The sequence below is a fragment of the Mus caroli genome, unplaced genomic scaffold (assembly GCF_978045245.1).
Source record: "Mus caroli unplaced genomic scaffold, Mus_caroli_1 scaffold_6, whole genome shotgun sequence".
Taxonomy (NCBI): Eukaryota; Metazoa; Chordata; class Mammalia; order Rodentia; family Muridae; genus Mus; species Mus caroli.
Window position 1 is genome coordinate 30,955,595 of NW_028227261.1, and position 27,958 is coordinate 30,983,552.

The 27,958-nt window shown below is 48.7% G+C and overlaps 1 protein-coding gene and 1 long non-coding RNA gene across 2 annotated transcripts; one reads left to right on the top strand and one right to left on the bottom strand.

Moving 5' to 3' along the window:
* Positions 1–210: 210 nt before the first annotated feature.
* On the bottom strand, positions 211–7,858 carry LOC147004211 (uncharacterized). The gene is made up of 3 exons (XR_015047314.1): positions 7,664–7,858; positions 2,891–3,556; positions 211–2,388 (listed from the first exon to the last, which is right to left on the bottom strand). It is a non-coding gene; the product is annotated as an uncharacterized LOC147004211 (long non-coding RNA).
* Tfap2e (transcription factor AP-2 epsilon) lies at positions 6,169–27,912 on the top strand. The gene is made up of 7 exons (XM_021160933.2): positions 6,169–7,808; positions 8,121–8,603; positions 9,102–9,153; positions 21,580–21,802; positions 23,079–23,197; positions 24,120–24,261; positions 27,115–27,912. The coding sequence occupies exons 1-7, from the start codon at positions 7,782–7,784 to the stop codon at positions 27,395–27,397; spliced, it is 1,329 nt and encodes a 442-aa protein (XP_021016592.1). The 5' UTR covers positions 6,169–7,781; the 3' UTR covers positions 27,398–27,912.
* The last annotated feature ends 46 nt before the right edge of the window (positions 27,913–27,958 follow it).

Below are 27,958 nucleotides of genomic sequence, written 5' to 3' on the forward strand. Positions count from 1 at the left end.
TACACCCTGCCCTAGTACCACAGGTTCCTAAACCCAAAATGTTGATGTGGCTGGGCTTGTGGGACACTCAGAAGTACTGTCTCTTTTCAGCACCTTGTTCCCAGGGTCATTGCTACATCCTCCAATTTAAAAAAAAAAAAAAAAAAAAAAAAAAGTTTGTATTGGCATATATGGTTGGGGGTGGGGTACGTGTGCCATAGCGCTCATGGCAGTCAGAAGACAACTTGGAGTTAGCTCTTCTCACTGTGGTGGGTTCTGGGGATAGAGCTCAAGTCAGCCTGTTTATTTGGCAAGTACCTTTACCCACTGAGCCAGCTCTCAGGCCATGTCCCAACTTCTGAAGAGATCAGAAATCCTAAGTTTTAGATGGAATCCAGCTCAAACACTGAAAACTTTATTTTCAGTTAAGTCACTGTTGACCTAACGAAACGCTGAAGCCAGAGAGTGGCTTTCAGGCTGCCAGCTGCTGACCTGCCTCTCATGCCAAATGAGAAGAGGAAGGGCCAAGCTGTCAGGTTGGAGGCAGAACAGCTCCACCCCAACCCTGGTTCCCAGTCTGTTCTGTCTGCAGGCTCCACCTAGGCCCCCAAGCCTGTAATCATCCACGGAACGCATCCTGTTGCTTACCCTCGGTTGGCTATGCAAGGCAAGGATATTCATTTGAAAACAATTCTCAGGTAAACCTGAGAAGACAAACTAACCTGTACCAAGTGGCTTAATACCCAGAAGGCAATGCAACTTTAAGGTATTATTAGCAGTGACTTCTATGGAGGTCAAAACAAAATGGGCCTGGAATCTTAAGCTCCCCAGCCCCTTGAACAAGTCCAGAGAACTAAACAGGCTCTGGGACCTGAGGGCTAGGAGGGGGCTTACCGGGTAGACAAGCAGAAGGAGGGTGTAAAGACGTGCCATTCCTGCACCATGGCCCAGGGGGAAGAAGTGGCGGGTGAGGGCGGACCAGATCATAGTGTGAATGCCCACTACTTACTATGATTTTTTTTAAATAAGCTTTCTCTGTGTAGCCTTGGTGTCCTGGAACTTGTTCTGTAGAGCAGGCTGGCCTCAAAACCTAAGAGATCTGCCTGGCTCTGCCTCCTGAGTGCTGGGTGTACCCAGCATTTTAAATACGCAATCATGCCAAAGGACCAGACTGCAGATTTTGGAGCAGATTAAATGGAATCTAGTTTGCATTTTAGAAAGATGGCTGACTGCAAAAGGATCGTCTGGAGTCCGCTGAGTGTGATGTTATATGTCGATTGTAACTCAGCACTCTGGAGGCTAGAACAGGAAGGAGGTTTGGGGGGCAACTTGGGCTATGTAGCAAATGCAGGAGACTGGGTGGGGAGGGAAGCGAAGAAGGAAGACTACTAAGGCAGGGGAGGGAGGGCTCAGACCGAGGCGAAGAAATTAGAACTAAGTCAGTGATGATGAGAAGAACAAGGATGTATAGGAAAGAGTTAGGAAATGGGGCTCAGAAATTAGTAATACCTGAAAAGGAGTGAAGAATGGGGAGCCAGTGATACCCCAGGTTTACCGACTGTGACTGCTGTGTGGATAGTAGGACCACTCTGTCATGGCAAACATTGGGAGAAAAACGGATTTATGAAGGAATTGGTTTGGTGAATGGGTTGTGTTGTTTATGGAACACTGGAGGAGTGAGTTCCTCCCCTAGCCTAGAGCATGGGAAGATAACAGGTTTGGGAGCTGTCAAATATTCTTTAGAACCACGGGAGAGGCAGATTTGGGAGCTGTCAAGTGTTCTTTGGAATCATGGGAGTAACGGATAGTCTGGGGAAGTGAGGGAAAAGCCACAAAGCAAATGATTACTGTCCACGGTCCTTGCGGTTGAGTTGCTCTCCTGCATGCCAAGGCCAGCGAAGCTTGAGAACAGAAGGCAGACTGAAACCTGCCCTCTCCTGAGGCTCTGTGAGAGGGTTCCAGACTCCAGAGTGAGCAAGGGGCTAAGCGGAAGCTTGCAAGGCAGGGCTCGCTCTGTCTGGGTGCTTCCACTGAGACAGGCAGGGGAGTGTTGAGCTGCAGTGGTAAGCTCCGGCCACTAGATGGGGCCTCAGTATCTTTTGCGAGATTTCTCTTCATTGCAAACATTTGCAGGCAGACCCGTTAGGAAGAGGAATCCGGCTCTGTCAACAAAGGAGGACAAAAAAGTTTGGGGTTTGTTTGTTTTGTTTTGTTTCACTTTGTTTTGTTTTAAAGAGGAGAAAACGTGAGCCTTGGAAGAGAATAAGCCAAGAATGTCAACTGAGAGTCCATGTGTATTTTGAGTATGCATACCGAAGTGTATATGTCTTATCAGTGTATCTGTGCCTGTTGTGATCTCCGTTTTCCCAGGGGTATCTCTCTTCCTTCCTCATGCCTTCATCCAGGTGTCTGTATCTCAAAACAAAACAAAACAAAACAAAAACATAAGAAATCATCACCTGCATGCTTACAATGTGAAGAACCCTTGCCTCTGAAACAGAAGGGCCCAGTCTGAAACCCTGGTATTCCACAGCTCTGCTGGTCTCCAGAGAAGAAGTGGCTCATGAAGCACATGTCCCTCCCTAGAAGAAATAAGCACAATTGCTCATTTGTGCTTATTTATAACTGGGCCTTATGTGTAGCTATGCTAGGTCAAGGTCACATAAGAGCCCTTCCAAAGAGTCCCCTAACAGATTTGGAAAACTGTAATTATCTTTTTGGTTACTTATTTATTTAGTAGCTATTTGTTGGCTGCTTGACCCACACCAAGCAAAGTACTAAATAGACTTTTGACTTCTTTAGATTTTTTTTTTTTTTTAAGATTCCTTTATTGTTTTATGTGTGGGGTGTTCTGCCAGCCTGTCTGTGCAGAGCAATGCCTGTGGGGGCCAGAAGAGGGCGTCAGACTCACCTGATCCATCAGAACTGGAATTACAGATAGCCATTCCTGCCATGTGGGTGCTGGGTATGAAACCTGGCTCCTTTGAAAGAGCAGCCGGTTCGCGTAGCCTCTGAGCCATCTTTCCAGTCACCCTCTTTGCCCCCACAACTTTAGACTTCTGGTGAAGCGACCCACAGAGCAAGAAAGGAAAAGTAACCAGGAGTCCTGGAGTGCTAGTCAGCTTCATTCTTGGAGTGGGCCGCGGCCATGATTCCGGTGGCATTTTGCATAAGGGGAGGGGCATGGGCCAGGTGAAAGATGCTGAATGAATCAAGGAGCTGGAAGTGGATCACAAGTCTCATGCCATTGTTAGAGGCTTGTTGCCAGGGCCTATACATCACAGCCCAGATCACACTGGGAATTATTAAAACAGATTGCTGGACTCCACTGCAGAGTTGCTGAGTCAGGGGTTCTGAGGTAGAGCCCAAGAACTGGCATTTCTAACAAGTCCCCAAATGTCCCTGGCAATGAGGGACTAGGTCTATGAGAAGGCGAGTAAGGAAGCTTAAGGCACAGAGAAAGGGGGCCACGTGTTTTCTGAGGCACCCGCTCAGTCTCTTCCATGCCGGGTGCTGATGGATTCTAAGTAGAAACACTCAGGCTTTGGTGTGGTGTTTCATGCCTGTGATCCCAGCACTTTTGGAGCGGAAGCAGAAAGTTCATGAGTTCTAGGCTAGCCTGAGCGACATAGTGACACCCTATTTCATAAGCAAAAACAAACACAAAGACAAACAAAGAAAATTGGCAAGGTTTAAAGTTGAAGCATGGGGTATCATTTATGGTGCTACAGAATTCAGGAGGATAAGCAGGTGGGGATTGGGACGGCAGGAAAGATGTGAGTTCAGCTTCACTTGCAAACTTGGAATAGCTGCAGGAGATGTCTGCTGGCAAGCGGGTACGGCCCAGGCCGCAGGCCCATGAAACCCACTTGTTTGCTGCCTTGCCCAAGCATGTGCCGTGAGGCTGCATGTGTGGGCTGCGAACTTTGAATAGCTGCAGGAGTTGTCCTAAGGCAGTGGCTTCCAACCTTCCAGGTACTGTGACGACTTAGTAATACAGTTCCTCATGTTGTGGTGACCACCGAAATCATAATTTTTTTTTTTTAGTATAGAATAGTTAATTCATGGCATGGAGAGGGAAGTTGAGAGGGTAATAGGGAGGGGGGAGCAGGAGGGAGAGGACAAAGAGAGCAAGAAGACCCATAAAATTGTTTTATTGCTACTTAAATAACTGTAATTTGACTACTGTTATGAGTTGTAGTTTGCTGATGGTGCAACCCCTGTGAAAGCGTCATTTGGTGCCCCTAAAGGGGTCACAACCACAGGTTGAGAACTGCCGTCCTCGGGAATAGTTCAGTTGGCATCGGTGTGTGTGGTTTGGGGTTTCTAATCAGACTGACAGACTGGGAAGGACACATTTGGGGGTAACAGGGAGACAAATGGTCATTAGACTTGGGAGGGCAATGAGCCTGGGCCTGAACTGGGGGGTGGGCTGATGAAATGGTTTAGCAGGTAGAGGCACTTGATGCCAAGCCTGATAATCCCAGAACCCACGGTATGAAAAGAAAGAACCAAGTCCTCATGTTGTCCTCTGACCTCTACGTGTGCATCACACACAGACTCTCTCTCTCTCTCTCTCTCTCTCTCTCTCTCTCTCTCTCTCTCACACACACACACACACACACACAGAGAGAGAGAGAGAGAGAGAGAGAGAGAGAGAGAGAGAGAGAGACTTTAGAAATAATGTAGACAGGAAGAGACAGAATAATGTAGACAGGAAGAGACAGAAGCTGCTAAGCCTGAACAACTAACATTAAGAATGGATTTCTTTTTTTTTTTTTTTTAAAGATTTATTTATTTATTATATGTGAGTACACTGTAGCTGTCTTCAGACATTCCAGAAGAGGGCGCCAGATCTCGTTGCGGATGGTTGTGAGCCACCATGTGGTTGCTGGGATTTGAACTCTGGACCTTTGGAAGAGCAGTCGGGTGCTCTTACCCACTGAGCCATCTCACCAGCCCAAGAATGGATTTCTTAAGCCAGCCGTGGTGGCGCACGCCTTTAATCCCAGCATTTGGGAGGCAGAGGCAGGCGGATTTCTGAGTTCGAGGCCAGCCTGGTCTACAAAGTGAGTTCTAGAACAGCCAGGGCTACACAGAGAAACCCTTTCTCGAAAAACCAAAAAAAAAAAAAAAAAAAAGAATGGATTTCTTGGGGGCTGGAGAGATGGCTTAATTTTTGGGTGCACTGGCTGCTCTTCCAGAGGACCTGGGCTCAGTTCCCAGCTCCCACATGACAGCTCAGAACTGTCTGCTGCTGATGAGAGGAGGTGAAAATACAAAGGAAAGCGGGCAGAGTAAGAGGAGCTGGTGGCAAGCGTGAGGGAAGCCAGTGAGGCAGAGACAGAGCCCATCCCTGCCCGCCCGTCAGAAGAGCAGAGGGGTGGGAACCCAAGCTGGGTCCAGGCATCATTCACATCCCTCATCGTGGTTTCTGGACCTTCCCCACAGGAGTCTACCAACTCGTGAGCGATGCACTGACATCTATCTCTGAGATTCATTTCAGACGTCTCACGACTGAGGTCAAGGGTCTAGGGTGAGGGAAGCAGGCACAGACATGGATAACAAACACACACTCACACCAGATCTTAGATGCATCCTGAAGAGAAAGGCTTCACAGCTGCCCCATCTGCCTCCCCCGCCATCATAGCTGCTGGTTCCGGCCTCTGGGAAGCTCTTAGGGATGAATCCTCGGATACTAGCTAATTTCATCCTCTCCTCACAGCCCCCACAGCCCCATCCTATGTGTCATGGCTGAAAGAAATCCAGCCTCGGCTTCGTTCTAGCCATGTGCATTCTAGGATGCCATCTAGAACATAGGTTAATGTTCTAATCTCTCAATGGTATCACTTTTACCTTCTCGTCTGTTTCTTCACTAGAAAGAAACAGAAGGTGGCAGCGGTTCCTCTCCACTACTTTTTGTTGCAGAAACAGAACTTGGAGAGGAAGCCAGACTTGTCCAGAATTACACAGCCTCTGAGGAGTGAGACTAAAATTTAAATGCCTGAGTCCAAGACAGGAAAGAATAATGATCCTGAGAACAGAGAAGGGCCACCCCACCACTGAACTAGTTGTTTGACCATAGGCCAGTAAGTCACCTAGCCTCTCTGTGCCTTGTTCCTCACTTGAAAATGAGGGTGGTAAAGGACTTGGTGAGTTAGGAGACTCCATATTAACAGTGGGCACCGTGACCATTTCTATCCCCTCCCTATTTTCAACATGAAAAAGAAAACATCCTTCTGCTTTTTATTAAGATTTATTTATTTTATGTGAGTATATTTTTGCTGTCTTCAGACACACCAGAAGAGGGCATATGATCTCATTACAGATGGTTGTAAGCCACCACATGGTGGCTGGGAATTGAACTCGGGATCTTTGGAAGAGCAGTCAGTGCTCTTAACCACTGAGCCATCTTTCCAGCCCTCTGCTTTTTAAATTCTCATTGTCGTTGGGATTTCTCTCACTTGCCTTTTCTTAGGACAGAAGGGTTACATTTTGGAAGAAAGAAAAGGGATTGGCAGTGGTGATTAGGGCGTGTTAGACAGAGAGAGAAAGAGAGAGAGAGACAGAGAGAGAGAGAGAGAGAGAGAGAGAGAGAGAGAGCACCTGCCCTGGTGATGGTGACACACAAACGTGTAGACTGTGCCTAAGTGTCACAATGCACTCCTTCTACCCTGTGTCAGTATTTTGGCCTCTTCTTAAGTGCAGATCATGCCAGACTCCTACTCTCTCTGCCTAGGTGGTGTCCTCAGCATCCAAGGATCCTGGCTTGGCACTGAGGATTACCAGCTTAGAAAGTCTGAGAGAAGTCGGCATTTTCAGAGCATTTTTTGGATCCAAAACCATGAAAGAGAGACTGCTAATTCCCCCCTCCTCTCTCACACACACACACACTGACACAAGTATGCACATAAGCTGATGGGCTTGAGTTTGCCACTCACCGGTGTATTCCACACTCACCCTTGGGTGGTCAGAGAAAAGACCATTTAACAGGGAAGAAAGCTGATACCAGAAACAGGGAATGCTTTGCTCAAACTCAAAGGCGAACACATACATTTGTTTAAGCATTCATTTAAAAAGATTTAGAAGGGAGTGGCGAGATCATTTATTCGGTTAATTCACTGACCACCAAGCCTCAAGACCTGAGTTCGAACCTTCAGGACCCACAGGATGGAAGCAAATAACTGACTACTGCAAGTTGTCCTCTGACCCGCACATCGGGCACACGCCACTAAATAAGTTAATGTAATAAGCAAATGTAAAGAGAAAATTCACAGACCCGAGCGTACACAGACCCCTGAGTTGCATTCCAGCCTCGAATCCCATTTGATCGCAGCTGCAAGCTTGGAGGTCAGATGGAGCTCACATCAGCTGGGCTCGAATTCATTCACTCCTCGCCCCACTGGTTCCCACCAGAGCCACGCCTCCCTTTCCGCAGCCAAGGGAAAAGCCTGAGATAGGCCATAGCTTGTCTCTTTAATGCGCGCCCCCAGAGGCCCGAGCGCGCCCCCGCCGCTATAACTAGAGTGCATGGAGCGGGCTGAGCTCAGAGGGCGGGCGCTGGGCACCCGTTGCCCGACTTTTTTCCAAGTGCCATCAGCTCCATCTGGCCCATCTCCATGGACGCGCCCGCAGGCGTCCCCCGCTGAGCACCCCATACCTTCTGGATACCCGGTAGACTTACCCCCAGCTTCCAGTCGGTGATCCCCGTGGGCTGTAAGGGCTCCCGGCTCGAGCTCTCGCCTCGCCGTCGAACGAGGGCTGTGTCTCCGCCACACCTCACGCCCCACACTACCCGCCCCATGTTGGTGCACACATACTCCGCCATGGTGAGTAGACTCGGGTCCCGGGCACACTGGGCAGAGGGCATCGAGGAGCCTGGCTGCTGAAGCCTCCAAACCTTCTGCCCCCCACCCCCGCGCCAACGAAATCGCGAAGGTAGGGGACCGCAGGGCCTCTTGGCAGCCGAGGAAGTGGTGGCAGAGACCCGTGCGTGGTTGGTCTCTAGCCTGGGGCCGCGGCGCCCGCGGGGCAATCGCCGGTGGACAGCTGCAGGACACCCGCGAGCTGGAGGGGACCTGGCGGGCTGGTGTCTTTTCGGCCGCTCAGGGGTCACCTAACGCACACCTCCCCTTCTGCAGGAGCGCCCCGACGGGCTGGGCGCAGCAGCTAGCGGGACCCGCCTGTCGTCCCTGCCCCAGGCGGCCTACGGGCCCGCGCCGCCACTGTGTCACACTCCCGCCGCCTCTGCCACCGCGGACTATCATCCTCCCTACTTCCCGCCGCCCTACCCTCAGGCGCCGCTGCCCTACGGCCAGGGCCCCGACGCCGCCGCTGCCTTTCCGCACCTCGCCGCTGACCCCTACGGCGGCCTAGCGCCCCTGGCACAGCCGCAGCCCCCGCAGGCCGCCTGGGCCGCGCCCCGCGCGGCCGCCCGCGCCCACGACGAGCCGCCCGGCCTGCTGGCGCCACCCGCCCGCGCTCTGGGTCTCGACCCGCGCCGAGACTACGCCGCCGCGGTTCCCCGGCTCCTGCACAGCCTGGCCGACGGCGCGCACGGCCTGGCCGATGCTCCCTTCGGTCTTCCAGGACTGGCGGAGCCGCCCGGTCTGGAGGAATTGCAGGTAAGCCCAGAGTGAGCCACGGTGGGCCCCGAAGGGCAGCGATTTAGCATCCTGGCTGGAAGCAAAAAAGTAACAAAAGCAGGAGCCCGACTCTTCTCCCAGGTGCAACTTTCCATCTCTGCCGCTAACAGGGAGTCTTCCGTTAGATGCTCTCGGGCCAAAAGATGGCCTGGAACTGTGCCTGGGTGGCAGCAGCCCTCGTGGAATCACTTCTTTCTCTCCCCACTGTAGGGTTGAGCCACGGTGGGCATCCATACCCAGTCCTAGTCCGCAGGGGCAACCTGGGCCGGGGTTAGGAGAGGCGCAAGGCAATCATCCAGTCAGTGCTGCAGCTTAGACGCAGATGGTGCTGAGCCCAGGCTATTCCTGGTCACGCCTGTCCCCCGGTAGCCGCCTCAGGCAGCCGGTGGTGCGCGTAGGGCGGAGCAGAGATGGACTAGGGGTAGCTGGGCGACTAAGTCCATACGGGCCCTCACTGCCATCCTCTTCTATTTGCAGGCGATAGATGACCCTGGAATGAGCCTCCTGGACCAATCGGTGATCAAGAAAGGTAAGAAATGGTGTGCGACTTCCAGGGCAGAGCCAGACGTGATAGTGCAGGCCCTGGGAGCTCAGACCCATTTTCTTTCTCCCTGGCTGTTGTTTCCTGTGCGTCGCCGGGCTGCGTGGCCACGGAACATCCTTCCTCGCCCAGGAGAGAGGCTGTGGCGCTGGCTGGATAATTTGACTCAGGACTTTGCCGCCTGAGGTGGGCTCGCACTACCTAGGCTGCAGCTGCTTGGCCATTCCTCTCTGAAGGAAGGGCGTTCTTGTGGATCTGGAGTCGATTTGCAGAACGAGTTAAACCACTTCCTTGTTTCCTAAGAAATGGGAAAGGGAGCACTGTTGCCACAGATTTTGTTCAATGGTTTCCACTTTTATTGAGCTTTAACATTTTGGAGCCTGGCAAATGCTTTCTGTTCCTTTCTTCTCAGCAGAACGGGGCGGGGAGGGAGGTGTTTCCATTTCCCCTCACCTCCCAGGGCAGAGGATTTTCTTTAAAAGCATTTAGGATTAGAAGAGATGACTAGCTTGGGACGGACTGTGTGCTCCTGGAAAGGTCTGCTGCTTCCAGGACTGTCTGTGTCTCTGAGCTCATAGAACATAGAATGTCCTGTGCACATTCTATGTTCCTTTTCTAGGCAGCAGTGTTTCTTGGGGTGTGTTTGCTGCTGTGACTGTATTCGTGATTTGTATCTGTGGGTGTTGTGATATAGTTTCTGTTTGGGGGCTTCTCTGAATACCTAACGTGTGTTCTGGAATTTGTCGTTTGGTATTTGAGGTGTTCTAAGAATGTGAGGGCCTCTCCTTGGTTGGTTGGTTGTTGTTGCTGCTGCTGTTGTTGTTTGCCTCCATATTTGTTTGTCTTTTGAATTAGTCAAAGGCAGGAGTGGGAGACACCCCTTGAGTAGAGTTAGTAGAGTTTTGGGCCTGAAGACCAAGTTCTAACCATGCCTAGGAAAGGTAAGACAGAGGCAAATTAGATAGAAGCAGAGACCCAGACCTTGGGCAAGCTTCTTAGAATTGGGGTGGGTGCCCAAAGGAATTCAGAGGCTCATGGGAGCCTGTAGTGCCCAAGGGCAGGCACACCTCCCGTAGGATTTGGCTGGAGCTGTTTTTCAAACAAGTGAATTCAAGCCCAGGCTGTTTGCCCTGCCTAGGTTCTCAGGGGAGGCTTGAGGTGGGAGTGGAGCTTGTACAAGGGGCTGGACTTCCAGAACCAGAGCTAGGTATGGAGTTCAGGAGATTAGAGAACACGCCTCCCAGAACTTGGTGAGGGGTGTCTCCAGGAATCTGGGACTCTCAGGGAGTACAGGGAAGAGGCCCATGACCCACCTCACTAGCGCATTGCTAGCTGCACTATGTTGGGTTCCTGAACAGCTCTTGTTTTGACCCAGTGGAAGGGAAAGTTGGATTTGGAGTCGACAATAACCTGCCACTGGGCTCTTTGCAAATCCTCCAGATTCTGGCTCCTGCCCAGGCTTAAGGGCAGAGAACCCAGGTTCAGACTCCCTAGAGAGACCCAAGCTCTAGTTTTAGGAAGGCACTCCAGTATCCCAAGGCAGAAGAATCTACTGTTGCTCTGAGTGCTTTAGGTCTTGAGAGTTCCTTGTAGGTTCCCGGGGCTTGCCGGGCTGTCCAGATCCCAAAGTGCACACCCGGGAATGAGTTGAAGCACTCTCAGAAACTAAATCAGCCTGAGGCACTGCAGCAACTCTGGGAAGGGAGGGAACAGCCCGGGACAACCTGCGGAGAGAGGAGCCTGGATCCATGGCAAGCTTGGAGATCTGCTATCCAGCCGGCCTCTGAAAGAGAAAAGGGGTCCAATGCCCTGGGACAGCGGGCTTCCACGACCCACCCCAAGAGGAGTGGCTTTGGCGAGTCAGGCAGCTCTACCACCAGACCACATTCCCTGGGAGAGCCTCGCAACACGCAGGGGGTTTTTGTTGTTGTTGTTTGTTTGTTCGGGTTTTGTTTTTTTGATTTTTGCCGGGTTCTAAACGGTGAACGTCGGACTCGGCTTCGCCAGGTGGGTGGCCATAGGTGACGGGTTAGCTACTGCTGTTGGTACTCAGGCCCTTTCAACGTTATCGGGCGGTTTCTGAAGACTCTGGACACTGTTTTCTGTGGTGAGCGACTGCCCACCGCCCAAACCCAGCCTTGGCGAAAGAAACTCCTGCCTTGGAACCCTGAAGCATCCCGGCGTGAAGGGACCTTGCGCCACTAGGACTTGGGGTCCAGCACACGAAACCCTTGCAGCCTCGGGTCCTCCAGCAGAAGCGACCCTCCTCCTAGAGATGTGGGGAAGCCTCAGGTGTCCATCTAACCAATATCTCATGGCACCGGAGCCTGGACAGCCTCACAGCCCAGATCTGCACATCTCCACGTACTACAGGCACTTGTCCTGGACCGGAGGAGGTAGGGGCGTCCCTGTCGCGCCACCCCATGCCTCCATAAGGACTTCTAGGTCGGCCCACTGCAGCCACCCTGTGAGTTGGGAGTGGCCCCGATTACCCTGAAGAAACCTGAAGGCAAATGAGTAGCACTCCGTTTTCTGCGCCCAGCTGTCACCTTTAGTTTTAACAACCTATCACAGACAGTAGAAAGCAGGGGGGACTTGAGGAGAAATGGCGTTGCTCTGTGTTGGTGCGGGACGTTTTAGGAGCTCACAGCAGAGTCGGTTAGTCCCCCAGAGTTAGAGGCTTCCTAAAGGACAGTCTTTGAAGGTGCTCTGTGTGTGTCTGCTCTGTGAGTGCTGGGTTTTGCCTTCTGAGCACGCTGGGACAGTTACTCCACCGCACTAAGCGCAGCTTGCACAAGCGCCTTACCTGTGTGTGTGTGTTGGAGGCAGGGGGTGAGGGGAGATGGGGAGGGGGAGACAGGCGGGTGAGGGAGATTGTGGATATTAGAAATGAGATAGAGCGGAATGATTTGGGTATGAGACTGGAGAGACGATCCTCTTTTCTTCCAGAAGATGGTGGCTGATGGTCGGAGTGGGCACGCAGGTGATCTGGATCTCAAGGGGTCTCCAGAATAAAGAAGGAAATGAACAGACAGCCTCCCTCTGCTCCCTTTAGCTCTGGGGGGAGGTTCAGAAGGGAGTCTAGGGGCTAAGCCAGTCATTCCAGGACTTGAGAGAAGGGAGGGAGGCACTTGTCTCTGTAACAGGGTGTTTTTTTGTTTTTTGTTTTTAAACAAAACAAAACAAAAACCTAGTAATAAAGACAAGTAGAATATTTTAATTTTTTTGATAATTTCACACATGTATATAATGAGTTTTGGGCATTTTCACCCCCACCATTGCCCTCTCTGGTCCCCCTCCCATCTTTCTTTTTCTTGGTGACCCACTGAGTTCAATTATGATTGCCTGTATGAGCATAGGTGTGGTGTGTTGTCTACTTCTCATTGGCTGTACCTCAGCCCTAGCAACCATTAACTACCCATAATCCTTGACTGCGGGTTATTGCCTCATGAGCCCCTCCTCCACAAGAAGTAATGTTGAAAAATACTTTTTTATATTTTTATTCATTTCTACATGCGTGTGTGTAGAGGTGGAAGGACAACTTCTAGGAGGAGGGTCTCTCCTTCCACCTTTACTCGGATTCCAGGGATCAAATTCAGGTGCTAGGCTGGACAATAAGCACCTTTTATCCGCTGAGCCATCTCCCTGACCCCACAAGTAGGATCTTAATGTATTACTTTAAAATTGAGAATAATGGAAACAAGTCCTTGAGGAACTATTTGATTTTTATGTAAGGTCAGAATCTAGCCCAGCCTTCCCACGGTTCTCCACAGTTCTTCATTTGCCTGCTAGGGCTTTCCCACCATAAGGCAACTGAAAGAACCATTGCCCACATAGCAATAATTTTTAATATACAGAGGAGAGTAGGAGCTGTGGAGTGTATGAGGATCTAAGTGGTCACCATCACCACCTGGCTCAATTGAATGATTTTAGCTAATTAGTTATTTAATTAATTAATTTAGTGTTTGTAAAGTCAGAGAGACACAGGACTTATGGGAGCTGTTTTCTCCCTCCACCCTGTGAGTTAATTCAATCGACTCTGGGTCACCAGGTGCAGTGGCAAGCCCCCTTCCTGAAGGTCTTTTAACAGATGTATGGAGTTGTCTAATCACTTACCATAATCCATTTGAGACATCGGTCACCCCTTGAGAAATTCCTTCCTTCCTATCTGTAGTGAATCTCCATTCCTGCCTCAAGCCTTACACAATGCCTGATCTGTTTTGTCCCACACATTTGCATATTCCAGGCCTGTCTTTGTAGATATGTGACTTTTGCATCCAGGTTCTTTTTAGCAAATGCTTTCAGAGTTTGTCCTAGTGTAACGTGTCAGCTATTGGGTTTGGGTTTTTGTGGCTAAGTAGCATTGTACTGCTGCTCTGAATGGCTTTCATTTTAACCTTCTTGGGGAGCTGGAGAGGTGGTCTGGTGGTTAAGACCTCTTGCAGGGGTCCAGAGTTTGATTCTCCACAGCCATCCATAATCCCAGTTCCAGGAGGATGCAAAGTCCTCTTTAGACTTTCTCAGGTACCAGGCATGCATAAGGTGTGCATACTTGCATGAAGGCAAAATATTTGTACACAAAAGACATTAAAACAGCTGGGTAGAGTGGCTTTGAGCCCAGCACTTAGGGAGCAGAGGCAGGCGGATCTTTATAAGTTTGAGGCCAGCCTGATCTACATAGTGAGTTCCAGGATAGCTTGGGCTACATAGGGAAACCTTATTTAGGAAAAAAAAAAGTAAACAACAACAACAACAAACCAAGAAGTTAAAATTATTAAACCTTCTTTTTAGGCTTAATTATTTATGTGTATGAATGTCTTTCTCGAATGTGTATGCACCACATGCAAGCCTGGAGCCCGTAGAGGTCATAAGAAGGTGTAGAATCCTCTGGAGTTAGAGAAATGGGTGGTCTCGGGACCTGGGAATCAAACACCAGCCTTCTGTAAGAATAGCGAGTGTTCCAAACCATTGAGGTCTCTCTCCAGCCCCTGAATGGGTTCTTATTCCTTGGTGAGGTGGTAGGTACAGATGTGGTTTTCCTGCTCTGGGGGAAATTCCTAGGAATGGGATTGCTGCACTGGGTGTTTCATTGTATTTATTTGTTTGTCGGGTGAGTGTGTGTGTGTGTGTGTGTGTGCATGTGTGCACATGTGTGTACCCAGCATGGGAGCACTGTTAGAAGACAATTTTCTGGAATTGCAAATTCTTTTCACAGTGCTGGCATTGGCACTGGGGATTAAACTCAGGTCATAATGTTTGGTGGCAAGTGCCTTTTACCTGCTGAGACTTCTCTCCAGCCCCTGGTCCATTTATGTTTAATTGTTCAGAAACTTCCAGTAGGTAGAGTCCGTTTAGGGAATCTAAGGGAGGATAGAAGGGAGAGCGGAGAGAAGGAATGCTAAGCCATTTCCTCGAGTTGTTGGACTGTCTTACGTTCCTGCCCATCATGTGTAGGCATTCTGGTCTCTCCCCCGCCCCCCACCTCGGGTTGTCAATCATAACCACCTAGTGCTTTGCCCTGCTCCAACTCCTGTTTTCCTAGTGACTAGTGGTGGTGAGTCTTTTTTCATGTGCTATTGACCAGTTATCTTTTATTTTTAAGATTTATTTATTTATTTTATGTATGAGTATACCATTGCTCTCTTCAGACACATCAGAAGAGGGCATCAGATCCCATTATGGATGGTTGTGAGCCACTATGTGGTTGCTGGGAATTGAACTCAGAACCTGGAAGGGCAGGCAGTGCTCTTAACTACTGAGCCATCTCTTCAGTCCCAGGCTATTGGTTCTTTTAAGATGTGTGTGTGTGTGTGTGTGTGTATCTACACACAGACACAGGTTACCCTGAAGCCAGAGGCATTCGATTCCTCAAAGCTGGAGTTACAGGCAGATGTGAGCCAAACAGTATGGTATTGGGAATAAACTTCTGGCTTGCTTTCTTTTTTGTTTTTAATTTACTTTTATCTTATGAGCATTAATGTTTTGCCTACATGTCTGAGGGTGTCAAATTCTCTAGAACTAGAGTTACAGACACTGTGAGCTGCCAGGTAGGTGCTGGGAATTGAACCCAGGTCCTTTGGAAGAGCAGTTGGTGTTCCTCACCACTGAGCTGTCTCTCAGCTGGCACTATGTCCTCTTAACTGCTGAGCCTTCTCTTCAGCCCTGGAGCCCTAGGGCTCGGGGCTTGTTTTGTTTTGTTTTGTTTTGTTTGAGATAGAGTTTCTCTATCTAGAGAAACTGTCCTAGAACTTACTTTGCAGATCAGGCTGGGTTCAAACTCGCAGAGATCTTACCTGCCTCTGCCTTCCCAGCGCTGGAATTAGGTGTGTACCACCACCACCTGGTTTTGCTTTAAAAAAAAATTTTTTTTTATAAGCGTGTTTCCACCTTTATTTTATTTTTTAAAAGATTTATTTATTTATTTATTTATTTAATGTGTATGAGTACACTGTAGCTGTACTGATGGTTGTGAGCCATCATGTGGTTGCTGAGAATTTGAATTCAGGACCTCTGCTGGCTCTAGTCGACCCAGCTTGTTCTGGTTGACCCCAATAGCTCTGGTCAACCCTGTTTTAAAATTTTTAATGTGCATGGGTGTTTTGTCTGTATATGGTTCTGTGCACCACATGCATGCAATGCCCACAGAGGCCAGAAGAAAGCATTTGGATTCCTTGGACCTAGAGTCACAGTGGTTGTGAGCTACCGTATGGGTGCTGGGAATTGAACCCCGGGTCCTCTGGAAAAGCAGTCAGCACTCCTCATATTGAGCCATCTCTCCAGCCTCAAACCCTAGGTTTTCTGACAGAATTTCTATGTTGCTCAGGCTAGCCTTGAACTTGTTATCAAACTGCCTGTCTTTTCCTAGTGCTGAGATGACAGTTGTGTGTCCACCATGACTGGCCTTCTTTTTATTTTCTTAACTAGAAATGTAGAAGTTCTGAGTTTCCATGATGTCCAACTTATAATTGTTTTCTCTTATGGGCTATATTTTGGGTATGTTGTAACTAGGAATTCTTTGCCCACCTAAAGGTCTTTGAAATGTTTTATTCTGTATTTTCTTCTAGAAGGAATTGTAACTTTAGTATGTTTTCTAGAAGAGTATTTCAAGCCTAACACTCAGTAACTAGACAGTGTCTACTCCTTGGATAGGAGTGGAGATTTGTATGACATGGCTTGTGAGTAATGAGAGCCCTTGTATTATTGCAGAGCTGTGTGTGTCTGAGAAATGCATGCATGCCCAGGAACGCCAGGGTTAGAGCACTTTGTCTTCAGGAGTCACCGTGCCGGGGTCTGTCCTGTGGGTACGGAAGGCAAAGAATAAGTCATGTGCAATCTCACCCTTGTTGCTGTGCCTACACTAAGGGCAACTTGACATTTAGTTTGTTTTTGTTTTGTTTTATTTCATTTGAGGTATGGTCTCACTATGCAGTCCTGGCTGTCCCTGACTCAGAGATCAGCCTGTTTCTGCCTCCTGAGTGTTGGGATTAAAGGCGTGAGCCACTGTGTCCAGCAGGGGATACTGTTTGTGAGAACAGTTAGTTTTGCCACGTGTACTAAGTGTTCCACAAAGCCTTTGTTCTTCTCCCGCCTCACAGGGCCTGCCCTTAGGGATACCTGGCTTTAATAATAGCTGTGTGAAAGAGAAGAACCTCGGCCTTCCGGCTCTCCTCACACCTCCCTCTGGCTCGGAGTCATGGAGGGAGGACAGAAGTCAGATAATCACTTTTGAGAGTCAGTTCTTACATTCTACCTTGTAGAGACTCTCTGGTTTCTTCTTTCTTTACTCTTTTTGTTTTGTATTTTCAAGACAGGGTCTCACGAGATAGACAAGGCTCTCCTTGAACTCTCGGAGATCCACTTGCCTCTGATTCCCAAGTGCTGGGACTAAAGGCTCCTGCGATTACAGATCTGCTCAGCTGCATCCAGTTCTTTGCCTGGGTTCTGGGAATTAAACTCCGGTCATCAGGCTTGTGCCAAAAGCCATCTTGCCAGTCTACAGTTTTCATCTTTTAAACTTAAGCTTGTATAAAATATATAATGGAACAATGTTCATTCTATGACAAACATATATGTGATTGTGAGACCACTAAAAACCAGTCAGCTATAGAATGGCTATTTTACCCCAGATCCTCTAAGGACAAAGAACTCAGGTGGAGTGGCATGGGCACAGGTGCTCTCTCTCTCTCTCTCTCTCTCTCTCTCTCTCTCTCTCTCTCTCTCTCATACACACACACACACACAGGGTGTCTGGAGACATGGGGGCAGAGGGACAGGATGAGGTCCCCCCTCCCCTGCTTACATGTCCTTGTTCCTCCCTCTGGAGGAAGGGTGGGATTAGGTGAGCGCAGGAACAGAGCAGCTCTGTTTTCATTTACAACTCTGAGATCTTGTTCTAATGGATTCTGCCTGTCATGGCCATCATGGATCGCTGTGCTAGTTTTCATTTGAAAGAGCATCAGGATTGTAGGTGTAGTGACACATGCCTTTAATCCCAGCACTCAGAGGCAGGTGGATCTCTGCCTACCAGCCTGGTCTACATATCAAATTACAGACCATCCACGGCAGTATAGTGAGACCCTGTCTTAGATAGATAGATAGATAGATAGATAGATAGATAGATAGATAGATAATCAGGAGTCAATGAGAGGTAAAAATGGCTGCTGCTAAGCCTGCTGACTTGAGTTGGCTTCTGAACCCGCTCCTGAGATTTGTCCTCTGACCTTCACACACATGCTGAGGCACACTCATGTATGTGCACACACACAATAAACAGAGATGTAAAACACCAGCCAGCCCTTGTGGCCTAGGAGACCAAGTAACTTGGTAAGACCTTTTTATTTTATTTTTTTTTTTAAAGACTTATTTATTATATGTAAGTACACTGTAGCTGTCTTCAGACACTCCAGAAGAGGGCGCCAGATCTCGTTACAGATGGTTGTGAGCCACCATGTGGTTGCTGGGATTTGAACTCTGGACCTTCGGAAGAGCAGTCGGGTGCTCTTACCCACTGAGCCATCTCACCAGCCCCCAAGACCTTTTTAAAACTAAATGAACAATAAACAAACCAACAAACAAATAAATGGATAAATGGTAATATACCTTAGTGGCAAAGCGTTTGCTTAGCATTTGTGAGGGCCTGGGTTAGGTCTTCAAGACTGAGGGCAAAAAGACACTTGTCTGGTGGCCGTCATACCCCAAGTCTGAGTTCCCACGCCCTTACGTCATGGACTCATTCCACAGTCACTGATGACCACTTGTGCCAAGGCCCTGCCCCCACAGACTCCTAGCTGGTGGGAAGACAGCTGCGGAAACAGACAAGGACATCAAGAGCTATAAGGATGGGAACAGGTATGCATGGGGCTGGGATCGAAGAGGGGCCAGGAGACTCCACCCACAAGATGGTGCCGCAACTGAAGCTGAGTAGGGAGGACTTAAGCAGAAGACACCTGTGTCTGTGTCCGAGGGAGCATGGTCAGCTGACTGCAGGCTCTGGACAGGTGCCCGCTCCAGGCGAGAGGCTCTGCAGACTCCACATCTCTGGTTAGTGTTGTGTCACGTGTCAGGGTAACTTACGTTCTTGCCTTTTAAAGGTCAAGCTATCTACTATGGTGGCCCACTAGCCACAAAAAGTGTAGAGCTGTGGGTATTTGAAAAGTAACTGGCCCGAATGGAGGATAGCTGTACGTATACACTGCACATTAGATTTTGAAGACAAAGTACAAAGAATGTAATATGTCTCTTTAAATATTTTTAAAATATTGATTACACAGTCTAGAGAGATGGCTCAGTGGTTAAGAACACTAACTGCTCTTCCAGAGGTCCTGAGTTCAATTCCCAGCAACCACATGGTGGCTCACAACCATCTGTAATGGGATCTGATTATGTCTTCTGGTATGTCTGAAGATAGCTACAGTGTACTCATATAAAAAATATTAATTACACATTGAAATTACTATACCTCTGATTAGGATAAATAAAATGGTAAGCCCTATACTATTTACTATATTGAAATTAATATATTTTATTATTTATTTATTTATTTATTTAGAGACAGGGTCTCTCACTGGCTGACCTAGAATTCACAGAGACCCACTTTTACTGCCTCTGTCTCCTGAATGCTGGGATTAAATGTGTGTGCCACCTCGCCTGGATCTCATTTTCTTTTTAAAGACTTATTTTTATTTATGTGTACGAGTGCTTAGCTGCCTGTGTGTTCATGTACCACATGAGTGCACTGAGCCTAGAAAAGGACAGTGGATCCCACTGAGCTGGAGTTACAGGTGGTGATGAGCCCCTCTGTGGGAGCTAGAAAATGAGCCCAGGATCTCTTATCCACTGAGCCATCTCTCCAGCCTCTCATTACTTTTGTTGTTGTTGTTGTTTGCTTTGTTTTTTGAGACAGGGTTTTTCTATGTAGCCCTGGCTCTCCTGGAACTCACTTTGTAGACGAGGCTGGCCCCGAACTCAGAAATCCACCTACCTCTGCTCCCCAAGTGCTGGGTTTAAAAGTGTGTGCCACCCACAGTCCTGCTCATTACTTCTTAATGCTCTGCCCTAAATGATGTTTCTATGAGTCAGTCTTTTTTTTTTTTTAAGATTTATTTACTTTTATTATATGTAAGTACACTGTAGCTGTCCTCAGACACTCCAGAAGAGGGAGTCAGATCTCATTATAGATGGTTGTGAGCCACCATGTGGTTGCTGGGATTTGAACTTCGGACCTTCGGAAGAGCAGTCAGGTGTTCTTACCCACTGAGCCATCTCACCAGCCCTCTATGGGTCAGTCTTAAGTCTAGATCCTAAAAGACAAATGGGAACCAGGCAAGATCCAGAAAAGGAGGCGGGAGCCAAGACATGAAGGAGGATTAGGATCAGGGACATGACCTTTGGGAGCACCTTTGGCCAGCGTCTATGACCCACTTCTGCTCAGTAGATGATGTCATCCTGACCTCTGTCTGAACATTCAGTTTCTTCCTTCTAACCTAGGGATATGGAGACCAGTGCTGCTCCACAGAGCTGCCCATGTGCAACTTGTGGGGTGTAATTGGCACTATTGATAGAGAGCATCAGAGTATCTGGTTATGTGCTAGGTTTGATTCTCAGGGAGCTGACCAGGCACTGGAGGGTGGCAGGCTATGGAGTGACCCATGTTCAGAAAGACTTCTCCAGACTAGAGTAGGGGACTAGAGCGAGGGCTGCACAGACATTCAAGCAAAGAGCAAGTGTCGGTGTACATGAGAGAGGGACCTGCTCCTCAGGCAGGCTAAGGATGCAAGCCATAGAACACAGTCCTGTGTGGGATATGGCAGTCAAGAAGAGGCCAGGAGCAATAGAGAGGTTTCTGGCTGAGCGGCCAGGAGGGAAAAGGCTGAGACTGTGCCATCCCCAAACCTTGGGATCAGGTTCTCCTTAGACTCTGTAATCTTGAGGCCCAGGAGTTCTTGATGTGGAGGTACTGGGACGGTGTTCTCTGAACACTGGGAAGGCTGAGTGCTGTGTTTGAGACTCTGGTCCCAGTTCAATGGACCAGCTACCTGATGGCAGGCACACTGTTCCACCTGTCTGGGCTTCAGTCTATGGGAACAGGGGTATCCGCATTCATGGGTTGTCCTGTAGGTTTGAGGGGTGAAGTGGAATCTGCATGCGTGCAGCCATGAATGCTCAGTACCCAGTCCAGATGCCCCACTGATGCCCACGCCCACCACACACAGGCCTTCTCTCCCAATGCCCCCTTTCCCTGAATGAGAGAACCAAGAGACCTCTAAAGTAGCATGGCCTGGCCCCTTCCTTCCTCTGTAACTAAGAAGGAAGATGGAGACACTGCATGAAGAACTTCCTTCCTGAGCCAAGAGCTTAGAAAATCCCGAGTCTCCTCCTTGCCCTACACAGAGAATATTAGGTGTTTGGGGCATAGAGATCCTTATTTCCTGTCTTCTGGACTTGGCACAAAGTGGGAAAGGCTGGAGGTCTAATAGGGTCCCAACCTTCTGTTTTCAACATGTGGGACTCCAAAACCCCAGGATGGGACGGGGAGATTCATAGTAGAGAAGGGGCCTTGGGAACCTGGGTGATTTCCCAGACTCTGTCACAGAGACCCAAGAATCCTGCCTCCTTCTCTGATGGTGCCAACACTGGACTCAAGAAGGGGATCCAGGGGCAAGAGCCAGATAGCTCTGGGTTCAGTATTATGCTCATCGACTTACTTGGGCACGTCACTTCCACCACACTATGCCTCTGTTTCTCCTTTTGTAAAGCAGGGATAATAGAACCCTCCCTATGGAAAGTGTTGGAACCATTCACCAACACACACAGCTGGTGAGTCAGCCTGCCTGCAGCACAGCTGACTGATAGCTGTCCTGTGGTCACTAGCTTAATGTCCCCCCTTCTCTCTCTTCCTTTACTTCTGTTCCACAGTCCCCATTCCCTCCAAAGCCGGCAGCCTCTCCACCCTCGCACTGTCCAAAGACAGCCTGGTTGGCGGCATCAGCAATCCCAGTGAGGTCTTCTGCTCCGTGCCTGGCCGGCTGTCATTGCTCAGCTCAACATCCAAGTACAAGGTGACCGTGGGGGAGGTGCAGCGGCGACTCTCACCTCCTGAGTGCCTCAACGCCTCCCTCCTGGGGGGTGTCCTCCGAAGGTAGGAAGGCTAGCCCCAAACCCTACACAGCATCCCAGCTAAACTCTTCATTATCTTCAGACATTCTCACAGAATCAGAGAAAGGGTCAGCTTCACTCCAGGCCCAAACACCATATCCACCTCAGGTTCTGATAGAGCAGTGCCCAGGGACTCCAGATTGTAATGGTCTGGGGGCAGACCCAGGGGCAAAGAAATAAATGTGGCTACAAAGGCCTGCTCACTCTAAGCAGGGTGGACAGGGCTGGCTCTGGGAAGGGTGAACCTTCCTTTATCCTTTCTCCACCGCAGCACAGGCCTAATTGGTGTGAGTTTGGAGGGAACAGCATGGTGGGCCATGTCTTTCTTTCTGCATGTTCTTGTGGCCGGGAGGGGAATCTGCTTCAGGGATCAGGTGTAATGACCTAAGGGCTGCATGTGTATGTATTTTAGGTGATGACCAAGAGTGTTTCCATAGTGTGGGCTTCTGCAGTCGTTGGGAATGTGTGGCCTCCAGTGGTTCCTCTGCGTATATATGTGTAATTGCACGTGCATCTGTAGCTAGTTGGTTCTTTTTTTAAATTTCTTTTCTTTTTTCTTCTCTCACATATGTGTTTCTTTTTCTATACAGCTAGTTGTTTAGATGTGCAAACCTCTGTTGTATGTGGGCGGGGGGAGTGCATTTGTGCAGCTAGAGGGGGTATCTTCTTACTCATGACCTCTGAACATCTGGTAGGGACCCATGTTGAAGCCCTAGGATTCTGTATAAATCTCTGGGACCCCAATTTGATGTGCACATGTATCTCTGTATGTTTCTTTGTGTCTATGTTTGTGTCTCTAATGTGATATGTGTGTCTCCATATATTGGAGACCCTGAGGGTGGGCTCATTTGTGTATATGTGACTTTGTAGATAGTTGTGTGTCCTTGTGTTTGTCATCCGGTGTGTCTCTGGACGCAGTTTCACGTGTCCCCAGCAACTGTGTTGAGGTGGGGAAGAAGGACGCTCAGATGTTCCCCTGTCCTGCCCCTGCTCTTGAGAGGACTGGGGAGGGATGAGGGGCTGCTATGGTGGGGTGCTGCTCTTTATCCCAACCTTGGCTGCACAAAAGTGAGGTCAGTTAAAGGTTGGGATTTACTCAGAGACACCCCCCCCCAAAAAAAAAAAACCAGGTCATACCCAACCAAGCCTTAAGAGGAGCAAGGGATAAGGAGCAAGGAAGGTCTCTTGGAGTCACTTAGCCTGTAGGCTTTTCTCTGGTCTTCATAGTTGGTTGTATATTTCTGTCTGTGTACGTTAAGGGCCAAGTCCAAAAATGGAGGCCGGTGTCTGCGGGAACGGCTGGAGAAGATTGGGCTCAACCTGCCAGCTGGTCGTCGGAAGGCAGCCAACGTGACTCTGCTGACCTCACTGGTGGAAGGTAAGCGAGGTTTGAATATACATATGAATGTGAGAGACACGACATCTGGTGAGACTTCCTACTGGAGGAGGATATTGCTTAGTTATGGCTGTTAACACTGCTATATCTAGGCACATACCCTGTGTGCTATGTATGTAGAAGTATGTACACATGATTTACACAGACAGTTGCCACATATGAGAATTTTACCACCTATGGTTTGAAAGAGTTGAAAAAGTTTCACCTGTGCTGAACAAATGCAGACATCTTTTGGTCACCAACACTGCAGGTAGCTAGGTATTGTAAGTCACCAAGATATAATTAGTGATATACAGGGGATGCATGTAGGTATATGCAAAAGTAATGTTTTTTTTTAAAGATTTATTTATGTATTATATGTAAGTATACTGTAGCTATCTTCAGACGCTCCAGAAGAGGGCATCAGATTTCATTACAGATGGTTGTGAGCCACCATGTGGTTGCTGGGATTTGAACTTGGGACCTTCGGAAGAGCAGTTGGCGCTCTTAACCACTGAGCCATCTCGCCAGCCCAGTGATGTTATTTTATGTAAAGGAATACATATTTTGTTATTTGTGGGAAATTCTGAGACTAATACCTTTTATTTGTTTGTGTGTACTTACAGCAGAACTACTTCTGGTGTGTGTGTGTGTGTGTGTAGGGTGACTGGCCAGTATTTGGACATGTAGGTGAGGGGGTGCATCCCTCTTCCCTGGAAGTTGACGACTCTGGCCTCTGGCTGTGGGATACACGTTGGTCCCAGCTCCATCTTTGAGCAGAGAGTGACGGAAGTGAAGTTGAACCTGAGAAGAGAAACCAGACAGCATCCCCAGAAGCAGGCTGCTCCTCAGCCCAGGAGAGGAGCAGTTCGAGGCTAGGCTCTGGTCTTAGAGGCACACCTAGTAAGATCTCCTCTCTCCCCAGGAGAAGCTGTGCACCTGGCTCGGGACTTTGGTTACGTTTGTGAGACTGAGTTTCCAGCCAAGGCGGCTGCTGAGTACCTATGCCGACAGCATGCTGACCCTGGGGAGCTACACAGCCGCAAGAGCATGCTGTTGGCTGCCAAGTGAGTAAGGGCACACATGGCAAACGTGGATGCAATGCCCAGAAACACACATCAGACCTGGGGACATCAGACAGCTCTCAACCACACACATGTTCATACAGGGTATATGGCACCACATAGCAGTTAGATTCCCTGTTTAAGTTCACATGGGAACAGTTGTATCTGCCATTCAGGCACATACGAGTAGATATCATTTTGTTGTTGTTCTGTTTTGGTTTTTTTCCAGACAAGGCTGTCTTGGATCTATCTCACTTTGTAGATTGGACTGGCCTCGAACTCACAGAGATCCACCTGCCTCTGCCTCCTAAGTGCTGGGACTAAAGGTGCCACCACACCTAGCTTATGAGTAGATATCTTTAGGTACCATGTTTATCATAAGGAGACTTTTATGAACACTCCCACAAACTTCCAAGAGCACACACAAACACCATATGTGAACATATCTATTATATGCATACATTTAAAAAAAGATTTATTTATTTTATGTATGTGAGTCCACTGTCACTGTCTTCAGTCACACTAGAAGAGGGCACCGGATCCCATTACAGATGGTTGTGAGCCACCATGTGGTTGGTGGGAATTGAACTCAGGACCTCTGGAAGAGCAGTCAGTGCTCTTAACCACTGAGCCATACAGTTTGAAAGTGCCAGCTCTAGGCTTACAGACCTCCTGTAGGTGCTACATTCACCTACGTGATAGGCGTGACCACCCTAGACCCTGGCACGGGTCCCAGGCTCCCCAACAAGGGTTATCCTGTTTGAGACCTTTCTTCTCAAGACCTCAGGATATTCCTGACCCTGCTGCAGGTCCCATTGTCACCTCCCTCACCATAGACGTCATGCTGACACTTCTCATCTTACCCCTGAGCCTTCACCAGAACCCATCTGTGCTCTGTCACCTACATCAATGGCTCCTGCTGCTATTGCATTACCATCACATCAGGTTCTCCAAAGGTGCCTCAGAGCCTGCTTAGCAAACTGGCATCCCACTAAAATGTACTATTAATCCATTTGGGTAGCTATAATAAGATGCCCTGAGATGGGCAGCAGCTCACTTCCCATGGTCCAGGAGGTGGTTCAAGATACAGGCAGCTTCTGTGTCTGGTGAGGGCCAGGTTTCGTACATACACACAGCACTTTGATGCTGCTGTGTTCTCCACACGATAAAAGGAGCAGGCATCTCTCCGGAAGAGTACCAATAGCACGTATAGCAATGGTTCTTAGCCTGTGAGTCTTCGCCCCTTTGGAGGCACATATCAGATATCCCACATATTAGATATTTAAATCACAATTCATAACTGTAGCAAGATTATAGTTATGAAATAACAATGGGATAATTTTCTGGTTGGGAGTCACCACAACATGAGGAACTGTATTAAAGGGTCACACCATTAGGAAGGTCGAGATCAATAGGGTTCTATCCCCAAGACCTAGTTACCTCCCAAAGACTCTATCTTCATACCTCAGGAGAGGTTTTTTTTTTTTGTTTTGTTTTGTTTTTTTAAGGTTTATTTATTTATTATATGTAAGTACACTGTAGCTGTACTCAGATACTCCAGAAGAGGGCATCAGATTTTGTTAAGGATGGTTGTGAGCCACCATGTGGTTGCTGGGATTTGAACTCGGGACCTTTGGAAGAGCAGTCGGTGCTCTTAACCACTGAGCCATCTCACCAGCCCCAGGAGAGGTTTTAATATCTAAATTGTGGAAAGCTACTATTTGAATGTTATCGGTCCCATTCAAACAAACGGGAAACAAACAAACAAACAAACAAACAAAAAAACAGAGGGGTGGGAACAAAGGGATGGAAGAGGTCAACATCTGAGGACCAACATCTGTAGGCTAAAGTCCAGTGCCCCTGAGGACCTGGAGCACTCCATCCTCCAGGCCAGCTGCCCTTTGTGGGTGTGGCCTTCAAATCACCACTGCACCCTCCCCACAGCACCTCCCTCCTTTAGGCAGAAAGGAACCAGCCTCACAGGACTATTCCATACAGAGTCCTGGAAACCTTTTTCCTGTGGCTAATGGAGCCTGTCCAAAAGGAGCCCGCTCCTTCATGAATCAGCTCTCGCATCAAGGGCTTTGGGGACCTGAGCTTGTCTAAGACGCATGGCCTGGCACCAAGATGAGTGACGAGGGTTCCCCTTATCTGACTCACAAAGGAATGGACAGCCATGGGCTGGACCTGGGTTTGTCTCATCTCAGTCACTCTGGCAGGTCACCTATTGTGTCTGAAACCTTACGATGAGGGTAATGGTATAGATTTGTGGGATGATATAAAAGGACAGATACCATGTATGTGATATTGATCTAAGCACCGATATCTGCTGCCAGTTTAATTATGTAAGGCAGATTCTGGGCTGTTCTCATGCCTTCACAGACGTGTTCACAGAAGCACGGTGTCTGGGGAGGAAGAAGCGGTCACAGAAACTTTAATAGGCAGTTGAGTTGCATTCCATAAGCAGGACATCTAAGGAGGAGAAGTCAGGGTCTTCGCACGCGCTGTTTCCCGTATGCAGCACTGAGCTGCTGAGTTAACTTCTGTGAAAGGCAGCCTCCATTTTTTGTGAAATGGTATGAATGCTACTTGTAGGCAGTTAGGAAGGTCAAACTGTATAGATAATGTAAGGAATCCAGCCAATTGCTGGGTGAAGTGGTGCATGCCTTGAATTCCAGCATTTTGGAGGCAGAGGCAGGTAGATTTCTGTCAGTTTGAGGCCAGCCTAGTCTACATAGAGTTCTAGGATAGCCAGGGCTACCTAGAGAGATCCTATGTCAAAAAGTCAACAAACAGGTCCTCTCCCGAGTTCGGAACCTTGTTCTCTAACCTGTGATTGTTCTCTTTCCCCACCAGGCAGATCTGTAAGGAGTTTGCAGACTTGATGGCTCAGGACCGCTCCCCACTGGGCAACAGCCGCCCGGCACTCATCCTGGAGCCCGGGGTGCAGAGCTGTCTGACACATTTTAGTCTCATCACTCATGGCTTTGGAGGGCCTGCCATCTGCGCTGCTCTCACTGCCTTCCAGAACTACCTGCTAGAGTCGCTCAAAGGACTGGACAAGATGTTTTTAAGCAGTGCCGGCAGCGGGCATGGAGAAAGCAAGGCCTCGGAGAAGGATACCAAGCACCGGAAGTAACTGGCTCTTGTTCCCTAGCTGAATGACTCCCAGAGCCTGAGATGGGGCCTTGGCTCCTGGGGGTAAAATGTGGGATTCTATTCAGGCCAGAGAGAACATTTTTCCAGAAGCCCAGAGTGGGACATAGTTGGGTAAAAGAGGAAAGCCTTTCTGTGGTTTCTGGTAAGGACTCGTAACGCGAACTGGCATGGGAAAGTCTGGCTCAGGGGACAGAGCCCTTCCCACTGAGATGCCTGGGCAGCCATGGGTACCCCGAAGCTGATAACAAATCAGAGGTGCTATTGAAGAATTAGTGACCTTCACTTCAGTCTCCTAGTCTCAGAACCCAGAAGGAGGTTCCAGTGGGCTCTTTGGATCCTTCAGGCTCTTGGAGACGAGAGGCTGGAGAGACCCCTGAGGAACAAGATGGTCCAGCACAAACCACTGAACTTGAACCCAGGCTGCATACCACAGTCCTGTTGCTGCCTGTCTTATTTATTTATATACGATCTAATTAAATTTGAAGATTAAGAAAAGTCCAGAACAAGTTATTTATCCTAATGATTTGGGGAATCATTTTAC

Excerpts from the sequence above, each read along its gene's own strand:
- Tfap2e (XM_021160933.2), top strand. The coding sequence starts at position 7,782 with ATGTTGGTGCACACATACTCCGCCATG. Across the intron at positions 8,604-9,101 it reads CCGGTCTGGAGGAATTGCAG|GCGATAGATGACCCTGGAAT; the intron begins GTAAGCCCAGAG and ends TTCTATTTGCAG. Across the intron at positions 9,154-21,579 it reads CCAATCGGTGATCAAGAAAG|TCCCCATTCCCTCCAAAGCC; the intron begins GTAAGAAATGGT and ends TCTGTTCCACAG.